At 38.7% G+C, this 22,261-nt stretch overlaps 1 protein-coding gene across 9 annotated transcripts in view; it reads right to left on the reverse strand.

The window, feature by feature from the left end:
• LOC120307664 (serine/threonine-protein kinase PAK 6-like) overlaps positions 1-22,261 on the reverse strand; it is a 65,395-nt gene that overhangs the window by 21,486 nt on the left and 21,648 nt on the right. For all 9 annotated transcript variants that reach the window (XM_039342644.1, XM_039342646.1, XM_039342638.1 and 6 more), the window contains one exon: positions 8,307-8,515. In XM_039342644.1, coding sequence (XP_039198578.1) covers positions 8,307-8,510 — 204 coding nt within the window. In that variant the 5' untranslated portion in view covers positions 8,511-8,515. The remainder of the gene's footprint in view (positions 1-8,306; positions 8,516-22,261) is intronic.

The following is a 22,261-nucleotide window of genomic DNA, read 5'->3' on the forward strand; positions in this document are numbered from 1 at the left end:
ACTGCTTGTTAAGCGAGGACTATCTGTATGCTTTTATTGTACACTATTAGCCATATACAGTAGAATCTTGTGATAGGGTGATACACCAACCTTTGCAAGGAGTCTGAAAAGCTGCTGTAAATCACGATCCATTTTAGAAGATAGTATTTGACATGGCTTAAATAGAGCAAATACTTGCATTTTCTAAAAAGTGTTCCGTCCTCATTTTCATCTCCAGAACACTTATCATACATTATTGAATTTATGGATAAGTTGCATTTTAGGTGCTGGATTCATTTAGGAACTGTATCCATATACAGATAATTAAAAATGCAAATAGCCATTTAGCGACAATTGGAACCAGCAACTCAATCATTAAGCAAAGCAGTCACTAAGTAAAACTGTGACTATGCTTATAATCTTACTGCAGCTTTCCTTTGCTTTACAGAACTGTGAAAGTCGAAAATATGAGGATTGGTGTAAAGTTACTTTTCATCATGATCATAATTATAAAAGGTTGCTAAGTGAGGACTACCTGTAAGGGATAATTTTCATTTAATTTTTAAAATGGTTTTGGTAATTTATTTCCCAAAAATCAAAATAACTTTGAATTAGAACCTTGAAATAACTAAATAGACCTTTGTTTATTCAGATCTGTCTCATCTATGTGTTGCTTGCTATTTAATGGTTAATTATATAGTTCAATATTTTTCTGTCCGCACTAGACTTCACTAGTTACTTAAGAATAAGGTGACCAACTTTTTTACAATGAGAAGGACACAAATAAATTGAAGAAAAAAAAGTGAGTCTAATGCGTGCATGTGTGCTGTGTCGTGTTTCAGTAAGAAGTAAACAAAGCCACTTGCGTGTGGTGCACTCTTGCGCACGGCGCACTCTCTCAAAACAATTCTCCTGTGCAGATCGCATGCATCTCATAATCGCGTCTCAACGCACTGTACCGAGCCTTGACGAATCGTCATGTCAAATACAAATACGTCACATCACACGCAACGGATCAGCTCGGCATTGATCGAATACGGAGATTTACAGATTAGTCTTCAAATATCGAAAAGGAGGACATGTAGGAGGACAATTTTCGAGAGAGGACAGAACTTACAAAAGAAGGACTGTCCTCCCTAAAGTAGGACGATTGGTCACCTTACTTAAGAATAATGTCTTCCAGTTTATTCTCTCACAAGAAATATAGAGACATTAACTCTAGTCCAGTGGTTCTCAACCTGTGGGTCGGGACCCCATTTGGGGTCGAACGACCATTTCACGGGGGTCGCCAAACAATGCAGTCCGCCATTTTTTCCCCCTTTTCTTTAGCTGTGCTACTCCCTTTTTTTCTATTGGCTTTTGAAAGCCAATAGAATAGACTTTCTTGAATAGAGTCTAATTCTATTGGCTTTCAAAAGCCAATAGGAATTGTCCAGGCTGTCTCTGCCCTGCTGAGCCTGCCAAAAGTCCCATTCTGCAAATGGTGCTGCAAGTTGTCTGCAGCGAAGGCAAGCTGTCTGGAAGTTTCCACCCCTCCCTGCTGAGCAACTACTAAAAATGTAAGTAAAAGAAGGCTAGGGGTGGGAGATGGGAGGCCGGAGGGCACAGGGAGGGTTGCTGGCATGCATGGGGCCCGGCGGGTGCCTTACCTCCCTTGGGCTGGGCCAGGTGGTGGCTCAGCTGGTGGTCGGCCTGCTCTGTCTCTGCCGCTTGCCAGTTACGCCTCGGACAGCGCAGGGGGCGGCACCACGCATGTGCGGTGCTCCCGGGCAGGGAAAGTCCTCGACTTATGACCGGTTGGGTAGTCTCAACTTACGACCGGTTGGGTAGTCCTTGACTTACGACCGAGTAGTCCTCGACTTACAACCGGTTGGGGGTCGCGGCATTAAAAAGGTTGAGAACCACTGCTCTAGTCTTTCCATGGAATAAAACCTGGCTGAATGACTCTGGACCAATCATTCTTTCTCAGCCCAAGCTACCTCACAGTAATTGTGAGGAGATGTGAGCATTATATATACCACCTGGAGTTATCCAAAAAATATTTATACTATTATTTATAATCATAGGTAAAAATGGGATATAAATCAAATTAATAAATAAATAAGGTCTTTCAACAAAGCTCTCAATGGCTGGGTTTACATATCATGCTAATCTGAACACACAATTTGTTCAGAATAAAATTAATCCAACTCAAAATAGCTGAAGTCACATATTATACTAAAGCAAACAAAACAAACACCTTATGACTTAACACAGCTTAGAAAGATGGTCTGATGATTGGAAACTTCTTAACACAATGTCTGATATGCGATAGCACATTCACACATTTCCTTAATGCTAGTTAACTCATCCAATATCGTAATTGTGCCATGTATAACTCATCTACATTTTCACAATTCGCTAGCAAAACCTCCAGAACACCCTGATCTATAATACCAATAAACTATGGCATCCTAGCAAAATTTCCCAATTACCCTGATCTATATTGTTTGCCTGGGTTAAAAACAAAAACAAACAAAAACAACCACCCAATTTTCAAGAATGGTAGAAATGGTCTAAATTCAAGCTAAAAAATCTTTCAATTATGTGCTGTCATGGAAAATTATCAGCTCTCCATGCTCAATGTACGTAGAAAATGGAAATCTAACCATTGTCAAATTCACTTTTGTATATATAAAAAGCGATTCATGTATTCTCCATAGAGAGGGATCTCTGGAAATCTGTGTTTATTAAAATCCATAATGGAAGAGATTTACTCCCACAGATAGATTAGCTTATTACAGTCCTTTCCTAAAATGCCAGAAAGAAGGAACTGTCATTAAACAATCTTCAAACCTGATCAACTGTGACTTAGTCAATGAAGTATGATTAAAAACAACGTATAAACCAGATCAATATCTAAATAGTCAAGATGTAGCAGATTGCATTAGAATGGAAACCATTCTGGAAAAAAACTTACAAACTGAGAAAATAAAGTTCTCCAAAACTCTTGGGAATGCAATTAAAGGGCATTTTTAGATGACTTAAGCTTAAGATGGCAGGGACTTTCCAATGTCAATATCCTGGTCATGAAATACCCTTCAAAAGAAGGAAAGAGTAGCCCTATTCCTGATGGTTATTCAACATGCAATGGATCCAATTGTCTTATATAAATCCTGCCTGCCTGTTTACTTTCGTTCTCAAATATATCTTGCTGTCCTAATCATAAACTCTAAATGGTATACAATCAGGGGAAAAACATCATAACATCATAGAAATTTAGAAATTTATAAAATTGGTCTACAATATAATACAAAATTACACAAGCTGGATAAAATATAGCAACCATGGCAAGAATAATCTCAAGTATTTCAGCAAAAAAAATAGAGTAATGCCATCAATATTTATCTCATACACACATAGAATCATAGGGCTGGAAGGTCTTCTAGTCCAAATTCCTGACCAAAACAGGCATCCTTATACCATCCCAGACAAATGAATGTTCAATCTTTTCTTGAAAACCTCCAGTGACGGAGGGAGGCTGTTTCGTTGATTAATCATTCTCATTGTCACGAAATTTCTCTTTAGTTCCAGGTGGGATCGCTCTTTAATGAGTTTCCACTTTTGGACAATAAGTCAACCTCCTCATCTCTGTGATTGCCTTCAAGTATTATAGCAATAGCACTTAAACTTATATATAGCTTCACAGTGCTTTACAGCTCTAAGCAGTTTACGGAGTCAGTATATTGCCCCCAACAATTTGGGTCCTCATTTTACTGACCTCAGAAGGATGGAAGGCTGAGTCAACCTTGAGTCGCTGAGAATCGAACTGCTGAACTGCAGGCAGCCAGCAGTCAGCAGTGGGCAGAAGTAGCCTGCAGGACTGCATTCTAACCACTGTGCCACCATGGCTCACGGGCCACTCCTAATTCTTCTCTTCTTTAGGCTAGATGAACCTAGTTCCCTAAATCATTCATTGTATAGTTTAGTATCCAGACTTCTTATCATCATTCTTGCTCTTCTCTGCATTCTTTCTAGGGTCTCAGCATGCTTTCTGTATTATGGAGACCAAAACTGGATGTCGTATTCCAAGTGTGGCTTCATTAATGCAGTATAGAGTAATACTACCACTTTTCTTGATCTTGATGCTATCCCTTTATTGATGCAACCTAGGACTGTGCTGGCTTTTTTGGCAACTGCAGCACATTGCTCTCTCATACTTAAGCAATGGTTGACTAGGATACCTAGATCCCTCTCAAACTTACTATTGTTGAGCCAGGTACTGCCTATTCTATACCTGTGCATTTGATTTTTTTCCTGCCTAAGTGCAGACCTTACGTTTTGCAGCACTGAACTGCATTTTATTGGATAGGCCCATTTCTCTAGTCTGTCAAGATTCTTCTGAATCTTGAGTCTACCTTCCAAAATATTAGCAATTCCCCCAGCTTGGTGTATGCAAATTTGATGAGCTCTCTTTCTATCCCCTCATATAGATCATTGATGAAGATGTTCAAGAACACTGAGACAGAATCTTCAGGAACCACACCGCATGTTTCTCTCAATGTAGATGTAGCTTTGTTGGGGGCTACATGCTGAGTGCGGTTTGTCAGTCAATAGTAAATTCATCTGGTGGTTGTACTGTCTATACCACTTTGTTCTATTCTACCAAGAAGTAGGCTATGGTCTACTGTGACAAATGCCTTACTGAAGTCCACGTATACTATATCCACAGCATTGGATGCTTGATCTACCACGCATCATATTCTTGAATTACTAATTTAGTCATTTTATCAAAAAAGGCAATAAGGTTTATTTAGCACAATCTGTTTTTAGCAAACCCGTACTGGCTTCTGTTAATTGCCTTGTTTGTTTCTAGGTGTTTACAAATCTGCTGCTTGCTTATCTTTTCTAGGATTTTCCCAGGTATTGGTGTCAAGCTGATTGTTCTGTAGTTTCCTGGTTTCACTTTATTCCTCTTTTTGAAAATTTGGAATCACATCAGCTCTTTTGCAGTCCTCTGGCACTTCCCCCATCCTCCAGGAGTTCTGAAAGGTTTTATTCAGTGGTTCCAAGCTCCTTCGGAATCCTGGGATGTAAATCATCTGGTCCTGGCAATTTGAACTCATCAAGTGAAAAAGGTGTTTTCTTACTAATTTTTTCTTATTTTGACATGTTTTCCTGATCTGACTCCCACAGTGTATTTTTTTCCTTTTTATGAAGACAGACACAAAGAAGAAATTAAGCAATTCTGCCTTTTCCCTGCTGCCTGTCACAATCTTGCCATCTTCTCTTATCAGAGGACCTATCATTTCCTTGACTTCTTGTTCCTTACATATCAAAAGAAACCTTTTTTGTTATTTTTGTTTTGCAAAATATGTTTTGCATTTGTTACAAGTCCTATTTCATTCTGATCCTTAGCTTTCCTTAAACCCTTGCAGATTTGAGCTATTTTCTGATACTGTGCTCTAGTTACGAACCCCCCTTTCCATTTTTTACATTTATACTTTTTGTCCTTCATTTTGTCAGAGATCTCTTTATGCAACGATGCTGGTTTCATCTGGGACCCCTTTTTTCCTTTTCTCTGTGGTATTGTGTTTGATTGGGCTTTAATAAGCTTATTTTTCAGTTTCCAAAATATCTTGGGTTGTTTTTCCTTTTAGGATTCCTGTCCATGGAATCTTTCCTTTCTTAATTTGTTGGAATCAGCTCTCTTAAAATCTAAAGCGCTAGTCTGACTTTGTTCAGTTATCTGTTCCTTTATTATGATCAATTCTAGTATGATATGTTCACTCTCCCTGAAAGTTCCTACGACTTCCATCCCTTCTATCATTTCATTCCCGTTAGTAAGGATTAAGTCTAGTGTAGGTGAACCTCTGGTTCCTTTCTGTATCCTTTGGGTAACAAAGTTGCTTTAGAGTTTGTCTCCCAGTTTATGTCAGGGTAGTTAAGGTCCCCCATTATTACAGTGGTGTGTTTCCTGAATTCCTGTATTTCACTGAATACCAAAATGTTTATCTTTTTCCTCTGCCTGGTTGAGTGGCCTATGGTATACACCCCTTTCCCAATATCCTAAGAGGAGGAAATTAGAAGAAGCATATCCACCCTGACTGAATGCACAGAATGGGTAGATTTTAGTGTTCTTTCTACACAGCAAAAGAAAATGAGTTGAGTTTTTTTAAATATGTCCAGGAAAAGCATAATATAGATAAATGCACACTAAAAGTAAACTGCTCCTTTGACATGAGATGAAGTGAATTCTAGTCAATGCCATAATTCAGCCTCCTGATGTACTGAAACTATAGTTCTCAAGATTCCCACTATTTAGCCAAGAGTACCAATTCTGAGGAGTTGCAGCCACAACATACCCCAAAGACATCACATGGGATAAACTAATACAATCAATGTGTTAGCTTTCAGGCAATACACAGCTCTTTCCAGATTTTCTGTAAAAGACTAATGCAGAGATTCACCACTGGAAAACATTTGCCAGAAACCTTCCCAAACAATATACTTAATGAATAATATTGAAGTTTGATAAAGTTCTGATTTGCTTGTCCAGCAATTTTTTCCCAACTCTTCAACTCTTATTCATGTCTGCACTTTTTTACCATGAATACTAACATATTAGTATACTAATATACTAACAAACCCTGCACTGGAAGCTCAGATACCTGGTCAATGACTCAACCCACTCAATAAATTCCCCAGAACAATTTCTCCAATGCATCAAACACACCAAGATCAACAAGAAAGAAATTATGATCTCCTTCATCATCACTGCTCTCTTCACCTCGATTGACATCGACCTGGTTAAACAAAGCATACACCACCTACTCCCTAAAAACCATACCCACAAAGACAATGCCACTACAGAACATTCCATGTCTACAGAAACCATCATGAGACTCCTGGATCTATGCCTCAACACATACTTCAAGTTCAATGGGAAAATCTACAAGCAAGTACAAAGTACCCCAATGGGATCACCCATATCAGGCCTAATAGCGGAAGCAGTCATGCAATGACTTGAATCCATAGCTTTACCCACTATCCAACTAAAATTCTGGACATGCTACGTCGATGACACCTTCATTATCATCAAGCGCTCTCAAATTGAAGAAACACATCACCTACTCAATAACGTATTACCTGGGATCAAATTCACACACAAAGAGAAAACAGACTCCTATTCCTTGACATTGACATAAGGAGACTAGACAACAGAAAACTGGAAATCTGCATCTATCACAAACCCACACACAGAGATCACATCCTCAGCTTCGCCAGCAACCATCCCACCATACACAAAAAAAGCTGTGTCCAGAACCTATTCAGAAGAGCGAGGATACACTACAGCACCACAACAATAAGAAAAGCAGAAGAGAGATGGCTGCTTGACGTTTTTCTCCAACATGGCTATCCAAAAAACTTTGTATTCCGAAACACAGCAACCAAACCCCAGGACACCATCCAGCCAACTACCAGACAAAAACTAACCCTACCATACACAAAAGGAATGTCAGAAATGACAGCCAGAATTCTCCAACACCTAGGAATAACAATAGCTCACAAACCCACAGCCACACTCTGCCAGAACCAAAGACAAGATACAAAAAGGATGAAAGAAACAATGCCATCTACAAAATCAACTGCAACCATTGCAACCAATTCTATACGGAACAAATTTCATGTCAATTAAAAACCAGGCTCCACGAATACCAGTTGGCACTCAAACATCATGATTCCAAATCCTTAATCTCTACCCACATTGACACCAAACAGCACCAGTTCGTTCAGAGCAACACAAAAATCACCGACAACGCTACTACCTACCACGCTTGTGAGTTCATTGAAGCCTGGCACTCCACAAGCAATTCTATCAACAGACACATTGACCTACAACCAGCCTAGGATCCCCTCAGAATCCAAATCAACCACACAGCCAACCAGAGAAAGCACTGAACCTCAACCAACCCACATAAGCGTCCCCTACCAGCAGTTTACTACCCAATGACCCTGACCTGATGTAATCTCCCTATCACAAAACTCACTGATGACTCACACCTGACCCATCACAAGACCCTCACTCAACATGCCCACACCTGAGGTTCTTATAAACAGAAGAACACAGACACTAGCATCCCCTAAACTCCGCTGCAGATGTTACCTAGCCTGGTAACAAAACGTTCAGAAACCAACCCACAAGCTCAGAGAACGAACCTTCACCCTCAACTAACATATTAAGCTGCATGGAACACCTTGATTGGGGGAAAGGGAAGATTCATACATACATATATGAATTAAATGATTAGAACATGTTCTGGAGAGTGCTAATATTTTCTTCTTACCTTCATAGGCTGAAGCTGCACCCGGGTGATTCTTGAAGGGTCTACAACAGGTTTGGGGCGTTTTAGAGTGTCCAAAATGTTTTGCCATTGAGGTGGCAAGCCAATAAACTTCCCTTCCTTTGGATCAAAGGATGTGTGTACACGATGCTCAAAATTCTGAGGAGCAGAGATCTCAGGTCGCTTCTTTTTCTTTTTGCGAAACATTGTGCCTAAATGAGAAAAGACAAATGCACTGGAGTGTTTATCCAGCATCAGTTGCAAGCAGTTTACACCATGTGGCACTTACTAAACCCCACCTGAGAACCACATCTCTAGGTCCATTAAAAGTTGACCATCTAGTTCAGCAGAAAGCAAAATAGCATCCCAGATGCCACCCTGCATCCATGGTTCCTCCTTGCCAAAATAGGCTGAAAGATTTTAATTTGGTGATTTTAATGGCTGCGAATATTACAAGATTTAACTGAGATTAATACACCTGCTTTCCAGATGACTTTCTCTTTCTATGTAATTTGGATTTCTTTTACCTATTTTTTTCTAAGCAAAGTTTATTCTAATTAAAATAACAGCCATAAGAAACTCTGTTCCTCATTCCTCATTCCTTTCCTGGAACAGTGAGCCACTGGAAACCCAAGCAAAAAACCCAGCCCTATGAAAGTCCTCTAAACAACTGCACAGTAGGAGGAATAAATATAGCTTAAAAGAATTTAAAAAGTCTGAAAAATAAAAAGCCTTAATTTTTTTCTGAAAAAAAAAACAAGAAAAAAAAAGCAATGTTTAAGAAGTCTGCTATAATAATTATTAAGCTTCTTTGGGCCTAGAATCAGAGAATGAAGATGACTCAAGAAAATGTCCATGTAATAAAATATTTTCTTATTTGGACTACTGATATTACATTTTGATCCCTTAAATTTCTGATCTTGCAGAAAATGAATCACAATAATAATCTCACTATGGCTGCCAGTGTAGAAAAACAGAAGTGTAAGTTACTCTAAACAATTATATTACTGAGATTTATGTTTTAACACTCAGGATTATGAATCTTGTAAAACAGAGTAACCAGCACAATCTTCTGGTTGCTTTCTTCTACAGCTTGGAATTTAACATCAGTCTTATGAATTAGTAAATGCTGTCTTTTGCTATTAAAGTGACTGTCTGAATAGATTACATACTCCTTTAAATATTAAATGAGTCACTGTTTATTGCCTATCTAGAAATGCATAGTGTTTTCCTTGAACCACACTATCTTCAAGTATTCAATGCTATGTTTATGTGAGTGGGAAAGGATTAATCCTGCTATGATTTTGGTTATTTCTATAACCAATCAAAGAAATAACTTTCCCCACCCATCCTTTACGGGAAAAATCCTTTGTTTTGTAAGTGTGAATGAATAAGTGTAAGAGTAACTTACACTTCTGTTTTTCTACACTGGCAGAGAGGAATATATTCACTTGTTAATAATTGTTGCTATTGTTATCATTAAGACTATTTATGCATGTTATAATTTAATTCCTCTTCTACCATTCTCTCAAGGTAATAAGCCAGTCCATTTGTTTTACTCAAATATAGTTGTGGGTTGCAGAACTGCAATAATCCAGAAGCATTTTCTGATATTCTTGCATCTTTCCCTATACCACAATGCTAAAAGCTGTGCCTCACTTAGCAAAGAATGACATTTCTCTAGTAGAAATGTACTGCATTTGGATATATTGGAAGATGAATAATTCTATTTTTTGCTGCCCAACATATTATCTGAAAAGGCCCTCAAATCTAATTTTCTGTTAATTTGGGTTGGAATACGAGTAAGAGACACAGTGCCTATGGTACCAATGTGCTAATAAGTGCTTGGTACCTATAGGTCTCATCTCTACCTGAAATGTAATTATAAATTTAATAAATGTGATGTTGACTATAGAAAAGCAAAGTGCCACCTTCCAGCAATACCTGTATAGTATATAAAAGTAGACCTTTGGTCTACATAGGGCTCCATAGGGATTCTTACAAAATGAAAATGCTTTCCACAAAACAGCGATAACATTTTAATTTCATTGCACTTTCGCTGTAATTGACTGACCATGGACATCCCCTTTTCATATGGATGTCTTGTTGTTCTAATGTGTTTGTGTTATTCATGCTTTGTCCTACACTAACCAACATCTCACAATTCTGGCAGTCTACAAGTATGGTAAGATATTATTAAGAAAAAAGAGGAGGAGGAAGAGAGGCTACAGCTCTGATCTTTGTTTGAAAGGACTTTTTTCACTTGCACTGGGAAAAAGAGAAATTAGGAAGACAAAGAAATGTTCAAAGTTTGACCACAGCAGCCATTTTGTAACTAGGTAAACCTCACTCTGGCAGCCATTTTTTAATCACACAACATGTTTTCAAAATTCAGATGAGCTCAAAAAGGCTGCCTAAATTTGGGCTTTAGTATAGACATTTATATACAACAAAGCCTTAGGTTAACATTGTGGTATAAAAACATTTGATAATTTATCCTCCAACCAAACCAGCAGCTTCTTGAAGAGCTTTTCCGCATTTAGCAGATTTTAGCTGCCTGCCCAGCTTTTCAACTTCACAAGAAGCTCTCTTGAGCCTGCGCACTACTAGAGTATAGATATTCTTGCTCTAAATTTGGGTCAGAGGTATAGCTGAATTTAGTACGAATAATTTGTACTGCAGCACTAACAGACTTGTTTTAGCAATATTTAGCAATATCTCCTCTCACACTTCAGTGTCATGCTTGCTAACAGAACTACATTCTATATTGTAATCAAAAGGAGTGAATACATTACTTCAAGTAAAATATTCTACACTGCCCTATTTTTCTGAAGCCAGTAACATCTAAAATGATTAAATAATTACCTGCTCACAAAAGTGTTCAAATGTAATAACTAGGTTATTAAAGAGACACACACAATTTAAATTTTTAAGGTAAGGTAGAATTATCCTCTTTTAAAATAAATCCTATACCTAAGGAAATCTGACAAGGAAATACCCAAATGGTAGAGTTTATTGAAGGCAAACCCTGGCAGAAAGAACCATCAAATCCTGTCTAATATTCTCAAAAGGAAACTGCTGAAGTAACAAAGCAGTTGTGAGTAGTGAGCTCTTGTTTGACTGGCAAAACTACAAGCTCCTCTGGATAATATTATGGTACCTCATTCGATAGCTGTTTTGCATGATCCAACATCCGCCAGATGCACAGGATTACACTGCTAAAATTCTCAGCCAGCTAAGATTTCTAAGAATTGTAATCCAAAGTATCTGGGAGGTGTTAGGTTGGAGAAGGCTGAGTTATAGCATATCAAAATTACTTTAGTGAAGTCCAAGGCACATTAATCACTATGCTTCTCTTCAAATAGTGTATCTTGTTATCATATAACTCTATCCAATATCCTAGAGTTGCAACCATGGGTTGTACTAACACAATCCTGAATTCTTAATTATAAAATAGCCAGTACTATATAACTCTTACCAGCTGACTGAGTATTAACAACTGTGAGCTAAGTAAATATTGGCTTCTGGAGGAAAGGCAGGACAAAAACTGAGTAAATATCAACATATTAAATCTTCCTGTCTCATCATATTGTCTATGTGACGTATCAATTTGTTAATGAAATACAGTCAAGAATATGAAGGCATTCTAACTTATATAAAGTAGTGAGGCCATCCAGATCTTGCCTACAGCAGCTTAGTAGAAGAAATTCTGGAAACTGATTTCTTCAAATGGAAAAGACTAAAGATTACAGTATACCTTTTTATTAGAGTCCATAAATAAAAGATGAGTTCACACTACAGTACCATGATGTAGAGAACTACTTTATCTACAGCAGTAATGGCAAACCTATGGCACACATGTCAAAGGTGACATGCCAGAAATTTTGGGTGACAGACCAGTGTTTGCCAAACCCCAAAACAATTATTCTTAAAATCATATCCTATTCTAGCTTGATTTTTGGAGACTAGGTGACAATGAGGTATGCTCTCATGCAGCTCTGGAGTCTCTGAAAAATGTATGAAAGCAGAGAATGCTTCTGAATTATTTTCAGGTGCTGTAAAAGCCATGGAAGAGCATTCTTGGAAGCCTAGTTGACCCAGATCTACCTCAGATAGGCCACAGGGGCCTGTCAACAGAAAGAGAACACCATCTGAAGGTAATTGGTACACAGCAGCTCTTGGGGATTACACATGATTGGGCTCTATTTTTAAAAATAAATGAATATATAAAGAAAAGTTTCTCTTTTGTTTGATTGTGTGTGTGAGAGAGGCACACACTAGCAGAGTCAAGTCAGCCTAAATACGAATTACTATGCTTCTAGTAACAGTAAGTGTCAACGCTGCTAACATCGGATGTTCTTGCTTTGACAACAGATGAAAATGCAGCCATATTTTCTATGCTTTCAGAATTAGTTGGTACAGGGAGAGGGGATTGGGATGAGAGTTCAGTTAATCATAATAATAATAACTCTGCTTTGGGAATCCAAGGACAAACTGAGTCTTGAGCTGATAACGTTTTGGCAGCTGGAGAGCTGGGGAGAAAGTCAGCACTTCAAGCTAATTGGGGAATGTGCTTTATGACTGTTTATTGGGGGTGGGAATTGTACTTTGTTACTTTGTATCCAGGGGAGGGGAATTTAGTTTTTGGGTTCAGCTATGTAGTGCTGATACTTCGTTTCCCGAATAAAAGATTCTTTAAGGTAAACAACGCCTCGAAGTTCTTTTGAAGGGTTTTATCTTTCAGAACCATGACAGTAAGAACAAAATGACAATAGCAGTATTTTGACTTAATTTATAGGACTGAATTGTTGAAAGTGACCAAGAATTCATAACCAAACATCAGGAAATATATTCAGTATAAATGCATGTGTTAATCATTTAATAGTGTCCATGTGAATAACAAAGCTCAAATTAAAATAGTGTTCTCTAATTCCACTGCAACATTTTCTCCAAATTTAGTAACTTCCAGATGTGTTAAAGTTTCAATTCCCATAATTTCTGGTCCAATTTAATATATCTTAGGGCAGTGGCCCCCAATCTTTTGGGCACCATGGAGAGAGGTTTTTTCGGTGGACCAGAGGTGCCGTGCTTTCATGTGCTGCCTGCATCCCATAGATGAGGCTTTGCTTGTTTGTGCAACCCGGCTGTTGGCATGCTGCGGACCAGTGCCGGTCCACAGACTGAGGGCTGGGGACCCCTCTCTTAGGGCATCTGGAAGAAGCAGGACAATTTACAAAATAGTAGGCAAGTTTTCATGATAAATTGAACTGAACTGGCTAATAAAGAGAAAGTTTTTTGCTGTGGGGGGGGGGAGCCAGCTTCCCCAATTAAAAAATGGCCATGACACAGTAACAGCACTGATCATCAGAACAGTCAGAAAGCAAGAGAAGAATAGCAGTAAGAGACTTCCATTTCAGGAGAGAACGGGAACTCCCACACACTAGGACAGTGGTGGCGAACCTATGGCACGGGTGCCAGAGGCGGCACTCAGAGCCCTCTCTGTGGGCATGCGCGCCATCGCCCCAGTCCTAGGCCTTCAGCTGGGTTTTATAAAATCTTTTCGCTTTAGGCCTCTGCCATGTGCAAAAAAAAAAAAGGTTCAATCAATCAGTCAATTTCAACTTCTCGCCGGGAAAAAAAAGAGCTTGCGAAGTTGGAATTGATTGATTGAACATTTTAGTCCCACCCAGTCTGCTGTTACCACCGCAGCCATACCCACCCAATGGGCCACACCCACCCAATGGGCCACACCCACCTGGCACCCAACGATGCATAAGTGGGCTTTGGGTTGCAGTTTGGGCACTCGGTCTCTAAAAGGTTCGCCTTCACTGCACTAGGAGACAGAAAGGGGTAGACAGTTCCCACCAGTAGGAAGCTACTTACCAGACAACAAATCTATTTCCACTGTGTTTTCTGAAATTAAATCTTAGTCTGATGCAGCCTTTGTCTAATTAGAAGAATTCTTAGACCTACTGACTTTAGAGTAAGCAGAATTTTGTACTACCGTTTAAAAAAGTTCAGATTTTAACAGCTCACTATCATGGTATTGAGAGTTTTAAAAAAAAATCTTTTACACGTAGTCTTCGACTTAAGACCACAACTGAGCCCATAATTTATGTTGTTAAGTGATACATTTGTTAAGTGAGTTTTGCGCCATTTTACCACCTTTCTTGCCACCATTGTTAAGTGAATCACAGAAGTTGTTAGTAACATGGTTGTTAAGTGAATCTGGCTTCTCCATTGACTTTGCTTGTCAGAAGGTCACAAAAGGTGACCACATGACCTTGGGAGACTGCAATTGTCATAAATGAGTCAGTTGCCAAGAGGCTGAAATTTTGACCATGTGACCATGGGGATGCCGCAATGGTTGTAAGTGTGAAAAATGGTTATAAAATGGTCACTTTTTTCAGTGCCATTGTAACTTCAAAAGATCTTTGTAAATCGAGGAGTACGTGTAGTATGTGGAAGAATTTAGGCAGGATGGTACTCACAGGTTTTTTTTTTTAATTTATAATTCTCTTGGACTCAAGTAGTTTATTTTGGGATCCTGGCCCATTTGTTTTATCTTGCTTTCCCTTTTACCAGCAAGAGTACTTGCTTAATTTTGGATTCTCTGAAGATAAATTAATGAAGAATGTAATGGTTATAATTAGTAGTAGTGTTTCCCTCTGACTCAAATCTAATTGATTTATGGACTAAGGATTAGAATTTCATTTGTGGGTTACTATTAGCCAACTTTCAAGTATGCATCAAACAAAGCTTCCCAGAAACAAATCACACATTCAGTGGAATCTCAAATAAGACAATTGCACGTGTAGATACAACACCTACATAATTTGGAAAGATACACACTTCAAATATATTCATAGATTTATCAGTGCCATCTTCAACAGCCTTGCATTTGACCAAATATAATCAATGACAGTTGTTTTGCACCTCCCAAAATTATTTTAACAGTAGCTAATGCCATATAATGGAGCATAATTTTAAATCATAAGTTTTCATTAGAAATGCAGAAAATATAAATTTTAAAACCTTTCCAATTTAATAAGCATGGAGCTTGTATTTCAAGATCCCTGAGCAACTGCATTGAACCAGTCACTTACATCTTTTGTTTCTCATACATTAAGTACTAGGTTTCAATATTTGTAGAACATATTTGCATCTCTCCCTTTCTTAGAAAAAGCATGAAACAAACACTTTTAAGCAATGAGTGAATACATGATGGTTTTAATTCCTAGAATAGGGAATTATATCTATATGGACCTACTAAATAAATGGAAAAATGCATACCTGAAGCTTAAGCAATCAGATAAGATCCTATTTTGTCAAATGCCTTGCACCCCAAGATGCTGATGCTTGAAGAATCTTACTATTCTGTAGTCTTTCCAGTTCTGCATTTACATTTGCACTGAAATGCCACAAGCATAAATAATCAGTCACTGCCATGAAGTAAAAGCCTCTGGAGACTGAAATTCTCTCCATGATCAATCCCTGCTGCCAGGGAGCCACATCCTATTTTTCAACTCCAGATCTAGCCTTTTCATAGATAATGTAATTCCAAAGGCTGTCACATCTCCCAATAAGTATGAGGGTCTTTTCCCCCCAACCCACCTCCCACCCCCCACCCCCCCTCAAGCTGGCAGATTCAGAGCAGAGGGAGGGATTAGCTGAGAGGAGGAGCGAGACAAGAAAAAGGGTCAGGCAAAGACAAGGGGAAAAGAGACTGATTTTTTTTCTCATAAGGAAGAGGCGCTGCCAGGTAGGAAATTTCTATAACGGCAAACATAATGGTAGGAAGAGGTAGTATGGAAACAGCAATAAAGAACTATCGTTTACTTTTGTACTTCCTTTCGAGGATAAAAAAAAATGCCTCTGCTTCTGAACTGAGAGGTTTAGAAATGCAAAGCAATCCTGATAAACAATGGTCTTTGTCAGCTAAAATAAGCAGAAACTGGATAGGGGACTTAGCATCTATGATGTCTTGACAGCAATTCATCTGACATGCATCATCTATTTTTAAATCACATATTTTTCAACTAGATTAAGGAGGCATGGGGGAGGGAAGCCTTCCAAATTAAATGCAATTCCACAAATACTTGACTGCAGGTTTGATCTAGCTACTCCATATGATTCATTTCACTGGTCTTTTGTTTGATCCTCATCTTCACTTGGAATATAGCAAGCCCTGAAAAGTTGCAACTGCTCATACTACTATTCTCTTTTTCTTCTTCCTTGCCTTCTATTGGCATATTTGATATTGAGATTTTAATCAAGAGCTCCACAGAACAGAAGATTGCTTCTTTTTTTCTTGTTTTATCCCAGAATCTTATATGAATTGTATGGTTCTATGGTAGTACTAATACTATTCACCTTTTGACCATACTTGAAATGTTTAGTTTCATTTTGTGTGTGTGGCTTTTGTTGCAAAAAAAAATTAGAAAAAGGCAGATGATGTGAAAAAGTAGGGTGTTATTGGAGAAAACAAAATATATTCACTTTGAATTTTTTCCAATGGTGGTCTGAATGGCTCCATGCACTTCATTGCTTTCAGCTCAGGAGCAAACAAACTGATTATGCCAAGTACTTGAACCATGTCTAATTCCAAAAATGGATCAGGGATTTAACAAAAGCACAAATAATAACAGCAGAAAAAAATTATTCAGAATCCATCAGCTATAGTCGGCATATTCTACAAGTAGCCCCCATTGCCCTTGCAAAGTAAGAGAGTTGTAGTTAAAACCAATGAGGAAAACCTGATCCTGACAAGGGATGGCTAAAAAGTTTTCTGCCTTCAGTCAGTACTGTAAAGAAAACCAAACTCTACCTTATATCTTACCATAAGTGTTGAATCAGAAGACAGACATTGATTATCATGGCAGAATGAAATACTACTGTACCGGAGCCAGAGGCCTCAATATTCATGTACATAATGATCACTGGGGAAACACAATGGAGTCTGAAACCACTTGTATCGGCTCCCAAGGGATTTTACTGAATATATACACTAGAAGAATTTCCAACTGCTGCTATATTCACCAAATGCATACAGAATATCTCTTGACAGGCAGTAGAAAGCTAACCCTAATACTTTCTACAAGGTGATCTGACATAAATAAAAAGAAGTCAAATAAGTCAGCTTTTCCTTCCCCAATACTGTATTTGTTTTTATGTATTTACCGTATTTATTAAATGTGTGTGTCACATATTTAATACCCAATGACTCTGCTCTGAACAGGAAGAATCCCTGAAAGTCAAATAAAAGCTTCTACCTGATCTGGAATTGTTCTTTTTCAAGTTTCATGGTCACTGTGAAAAGATGTATAAGTAGTTCTTATCTTATGAGTGGTCGCTTACTGGCCATCTGAAGTGACGGTGAACCTACCTGGGGGTATGACCCAGAATCGAAGTTCTGATGATTCCTTCCCCCCGAAGTTATAGGACCACAACTTGGGCACTTGGCAACCAGGTTGCATTTAAGCCTGTTTGCAGTATCTTATGGTTATGTAACTGTATTTTATGACTGTTTTTGGCAAAACTGGCCCGTTGTAGACCATTGGTTCACTTAACGACAATGGCATTAGCTTAACAACTGCCACAAAAAACATCATAAAACCATCACAAGTTACGACAGTGATGGACAAGCTCAATTATGGTTGTAATTTGAGGACTATATTCACATTGGCTTGAATATCAGAAGCCCGGTGCAAATTTCCTCACCCAAAATAGGAAAATAAAGGATGGTGTAGCCAAACCATAGCATTTACAGCAGAGGTGTCAAACTCAATTTCATTGAGGGCCGCATTAACATTGCGGTTGCCCTCGGAGGCCAGATGGGTGTGGCCAGGGTGGGCACGGCCTACTGGGTGGGTGTGGATGGAGTGGGTGTGGCCTACTGGGTGGGCATGGTCAGCTCTACATGGTTCGTGTCAAGAGTGCCAGCTCTACATCGTTCGTGTCAAGGGTGCCTGTGGGGGCCTGGGCAGGAGTGGGACAAATCTGAGGGTCTCTGGCAGAAGGGGGTGGGACCGGAGCAAGCGCCAAGGCACGGTCCATTTCTTCATTCCTCACAAAGGGTGACACTTCCCCAGCATGCGCCCAGGGGGAGGGGCCGACACAGCAGGGGCTGGTTCCTCACTGTTTCTGGATGGCCTTGTGGAGCTAAGATTGAATGCGTTTCAGCATAGATGGCCACCACAAAATTGTACATTGGCTCCCAGCTGGCTTGGGCCAGGGCCAAGGCAGTGGGGGCCGTTCCCTCACTGTTTCCAGGATGGCTTCGTGGACCACATGAAACCACTTCGGACCGCATCCGGCCCCCAGGCCTTGTGTTTGACATGTCTGATTTACAGACTTGCAAAGGCTGATAGCTGAAAATCTGGGAAACTATTAAATTTGTATTATACCACGGTTCCTTTTTACAACACTGACTAAAACACTTTGTTACAACACTGACGTATAGCTATTGTGAACCCTGTGTTTATTCTGTTTAAGTTTTAAAATATCTTACTATACATGTTCATGGCATTTTAAAAATACAAAACTTATAATTCATTTCTCAGATGAATTTAATCAATTCAACAGAATTTTGCCCAGGACAAAAATCTAGCAGTAAGAAGAGGTATTGATATTAGCCATGGTGTCTGCCAAGTTGTCCACCCTTCCCCAGCTTGACATCTCCAAATGTTTTGGTACTTGCATTTCCTAACCAGAAAAGCACCTGGTTGGCGGTGTACCTTATACCAGGGCTTTTCAACCTTTTCACAGACTGTACCACTTTTAGGACATGACAATATTTGAGTGCCACAAGTGCTTAGCAAGGTGACAAAAACTTATTAATTAAAAAGGGGGGGGGTTGACTGATTAGATTCATTTGTTGTTATAGAAATGTCTAGTTTATAATATTATGGAAAAGTAAAAAGTTGAGATTCAATGTTAATGCTTCCTTCTACTACAACAGAGGAAGTTGGAAGTCAATGCTTTTTCTTTTTCCCTTCTCCCCCTCACTTTTTCCCCCTTTTTCCTCCCCACTGTGTCCTACTATATGGTTTTGTATTTTTGTATTTTATTTTATAATCTAATAAAATGTTACAAACTGTAGAAAAAAAGGAAAAAAGTACCAGTTTTAATTTCTTCGCGGCAGTTCCTTTGCTGAATCACTTCCCCTTTGCACTGACAAATGTATGATGAATTTATCCATATTTATTAATATGCACCATTACCAGCTGGCTAATCGGCCATTCTTTCTCTCTCCTTCTCCTCTACTTCCACAGTGTAGTAAGAATGCACACACACACACCTAGTCCCTTCACTGTACCCCTAAAGACACAGGAATCAAGCACAAAGTGAGAAAGGCTCACAAAAGCCTCCCAGAACAAAGAAAAACTAACTTTGTTTTTTTTCTATAAGCTGCCTCAGGCATGTCACAATGTTGCAACCAGAGCCTAAATTAAGCCTGTTTACCTACAAAGAAAACTTGTAAAAGCCATAGACAGACTCAAGAAAAGAGGGTAAAACTAATTGCATTTGTTTAAAGGGATTAAAGCTACAGAATCCAATATTTTGGACTCATTGCTAGCCTTTGTGAAACAGACTAAAATATTCCAATAACCAAAGCACACAAACCGAGCCTCTGAATTATAAAATGCTGTAAAAACTGTATAAAAATCCTTATGGTAACCCAATCAAGCTTCTAGCTGACCCAGAACTAAATAAACCAACCTCCTCTCCAACATGCTCGTCTCTCAGCTTTTCATTTTATCAGCACTGATTGCATTCTTCTGGCTGGAGAAAACGAATCAGCGGACCTTTTCTTCCAGCAATAGCTTCTTCTTCCCCGTCTCTTTTTCCCCCCTGCGTGCTGAACTCTCCTTTCACAGCTTCTTCTCCGTTCCCTTTCCCGCTAAAACCACCTCCTTTTATATACTCTGTTCCCCCCCCTCTTTTTCTCTTCAGTTCACCTCCAGCTATGGAAGCGCCAATCAGCTGGAGCCCAGCTCATTCCCATCCCCCGCTACACTTGTCTAGAAGGGTCGCATACCACCCATCACGTGCCAAAGTACCACTGCTGGTACCCGTACCACCGGTTGAAAAGCCCTGCCTTATGCCATTAAAGAACTATGGCATTACAACTTTTGTTCTGCTTCCTTTCCTCAATCCTTTTCTGCAGATATTTTTATATGTCAGATTCTTCTTAATTTCCTTAGAAACAAAGCCCTGCTACTTTCCTAGGACTAGCATGCTTGAATGAAGTGATATTCTAAATCCTTCTGTGAATACCAGTTTTATTCTATTAGAAACAAGTCTCAGAGAGCTATGTATTATATTGCTGGGTGTATCTAGGTACAAAGGAGAAATAAACTGCAAGAACCCAATTATTTTACCTAAAATTATTTCAAGGAATGTAAAAGGAAACCTAAAATGAAGCCCTCAACTTTTATTTGCTTTTTGTTTCTTTCTCATTTAAAAATAGTATCTGATCCATAACAAACACATTGGCCTTTACATCTCTGAGAACATGAATTAGAGATGCCATCAGGAAGTCAATATGGTTATAAGATTGGGTCCCTCCTTGCATGTGAATATACTGACCTGGCCCACGTAATGCTCTACGGCCTATGCGATATTGTGCTTTCTTTAATTTTGGCCTATTGAATGTGTTGCCACATTGTTTGTAAACAAAGGTTTATCTATTGCAATTATGTCTTTCCAATGATTATGTAAATCAAAGCTTCAGGCAACACATGAATCAGCATACTATATTAAGATGAGTAAGTCCTCCAATTCTTATATCCTCCAGATCTATTGGCTACAACTCCTTTCATTTCCATGTAGAATTAATGGCCATGCTGCTAGGAAATGATGGAAGTTATAGGCCAACACTTATAGAGGGTCTGAATTAAGAAATGAGGTATATAGCATTTCTCCATGAAAATTCATAATTCAGTTACAGCAACAGCAAATGATAACTTCCATATATTATTAAACAGTTCTCAACGATGAAACAGTAAACCAACCTCGTCTATGATATATGGAAACTCCAATTTCCAGTGTTTTCAGGCATCATGGGAGGTTGGTTGGAACTCTAGGAAATGGAGCCCTAATCTACCTGCAGGGCACAAGGTTGGGGAAAGTTGCACTATAGCAAAAAGTATCCATGTCACTTTCAATCTGATAAAGTACATTCTGTTTTGCTTAATTTATCTTGTGAAGCCAACAATTCCAACTATATTTATTCTTGGTGCAATGTGAGTTTTAGATATTTAACACTGAATAAAATCATGGGAGAGTTCATGTGATTACCACACACAAGGCAGGACCACACACAGACTCCTGATATATATTCACTTTAATGTAGCAGCATATTTTAACATTCTGGACAGCGATAGATTTAGATTTGGTGAGGCCCTAAGCTATATAAAACTTTGGCACCTCCTGTTAAAAGTTACACCAGAAAGTTTCACAAAAGTATGTACCAAAAGAGGACTTTGGATCAGCACACAAAAAAATAAAAACATATATATGCCTTGTAATTTATATAGAAAGCCATTTTAAAATCATGCCTAAAAGTTTGCTGCACAAGAATTAAAAAACTACAATACACATTAAAACCACAACAATTCTAAAAGAAAAAAAAAATCTGACTTTTTGTTAGGCCCTATAGATTGTGAGACCCTAAGCTATAGTTTGTTTATCTTATGCTTAAATATGGCTTGATTTTTACTTGTAGCTTCTATGAAGCTGTATATTAAAGCCAATTCATATGCTGATTCTTTCAGATTGCTCCAGCTAGAGGAACTGTCTGTTATGGAGTATAAGTGTATAAACTGAACTGATGGGTCATCTTATCAAAAATATACCAAAGTGCTTCTAAATTTAACTTGTTGATGGCAGAAACCCACTGTGATTGAGCCATTACAGGACCTCTTTCGCATACCATCAAATAGCCAGTCTTATTA

Source organism: Crotalus tigris, unplaced genomic scaffold (genome assembly GCF_016545835.1).
Source record: "Crotalus tigris isolate CLP2741 ecotype Arizona unplaced genomic scaffold, ASM1654583v1 scf7180000017800.2534000, whole genome shotgun sequence".
NCBI lineage: Eukaryota > Metazoa > Chordata > Lepidosauria > Squamata > Viperidae > Crotalus > Crotalus tigris.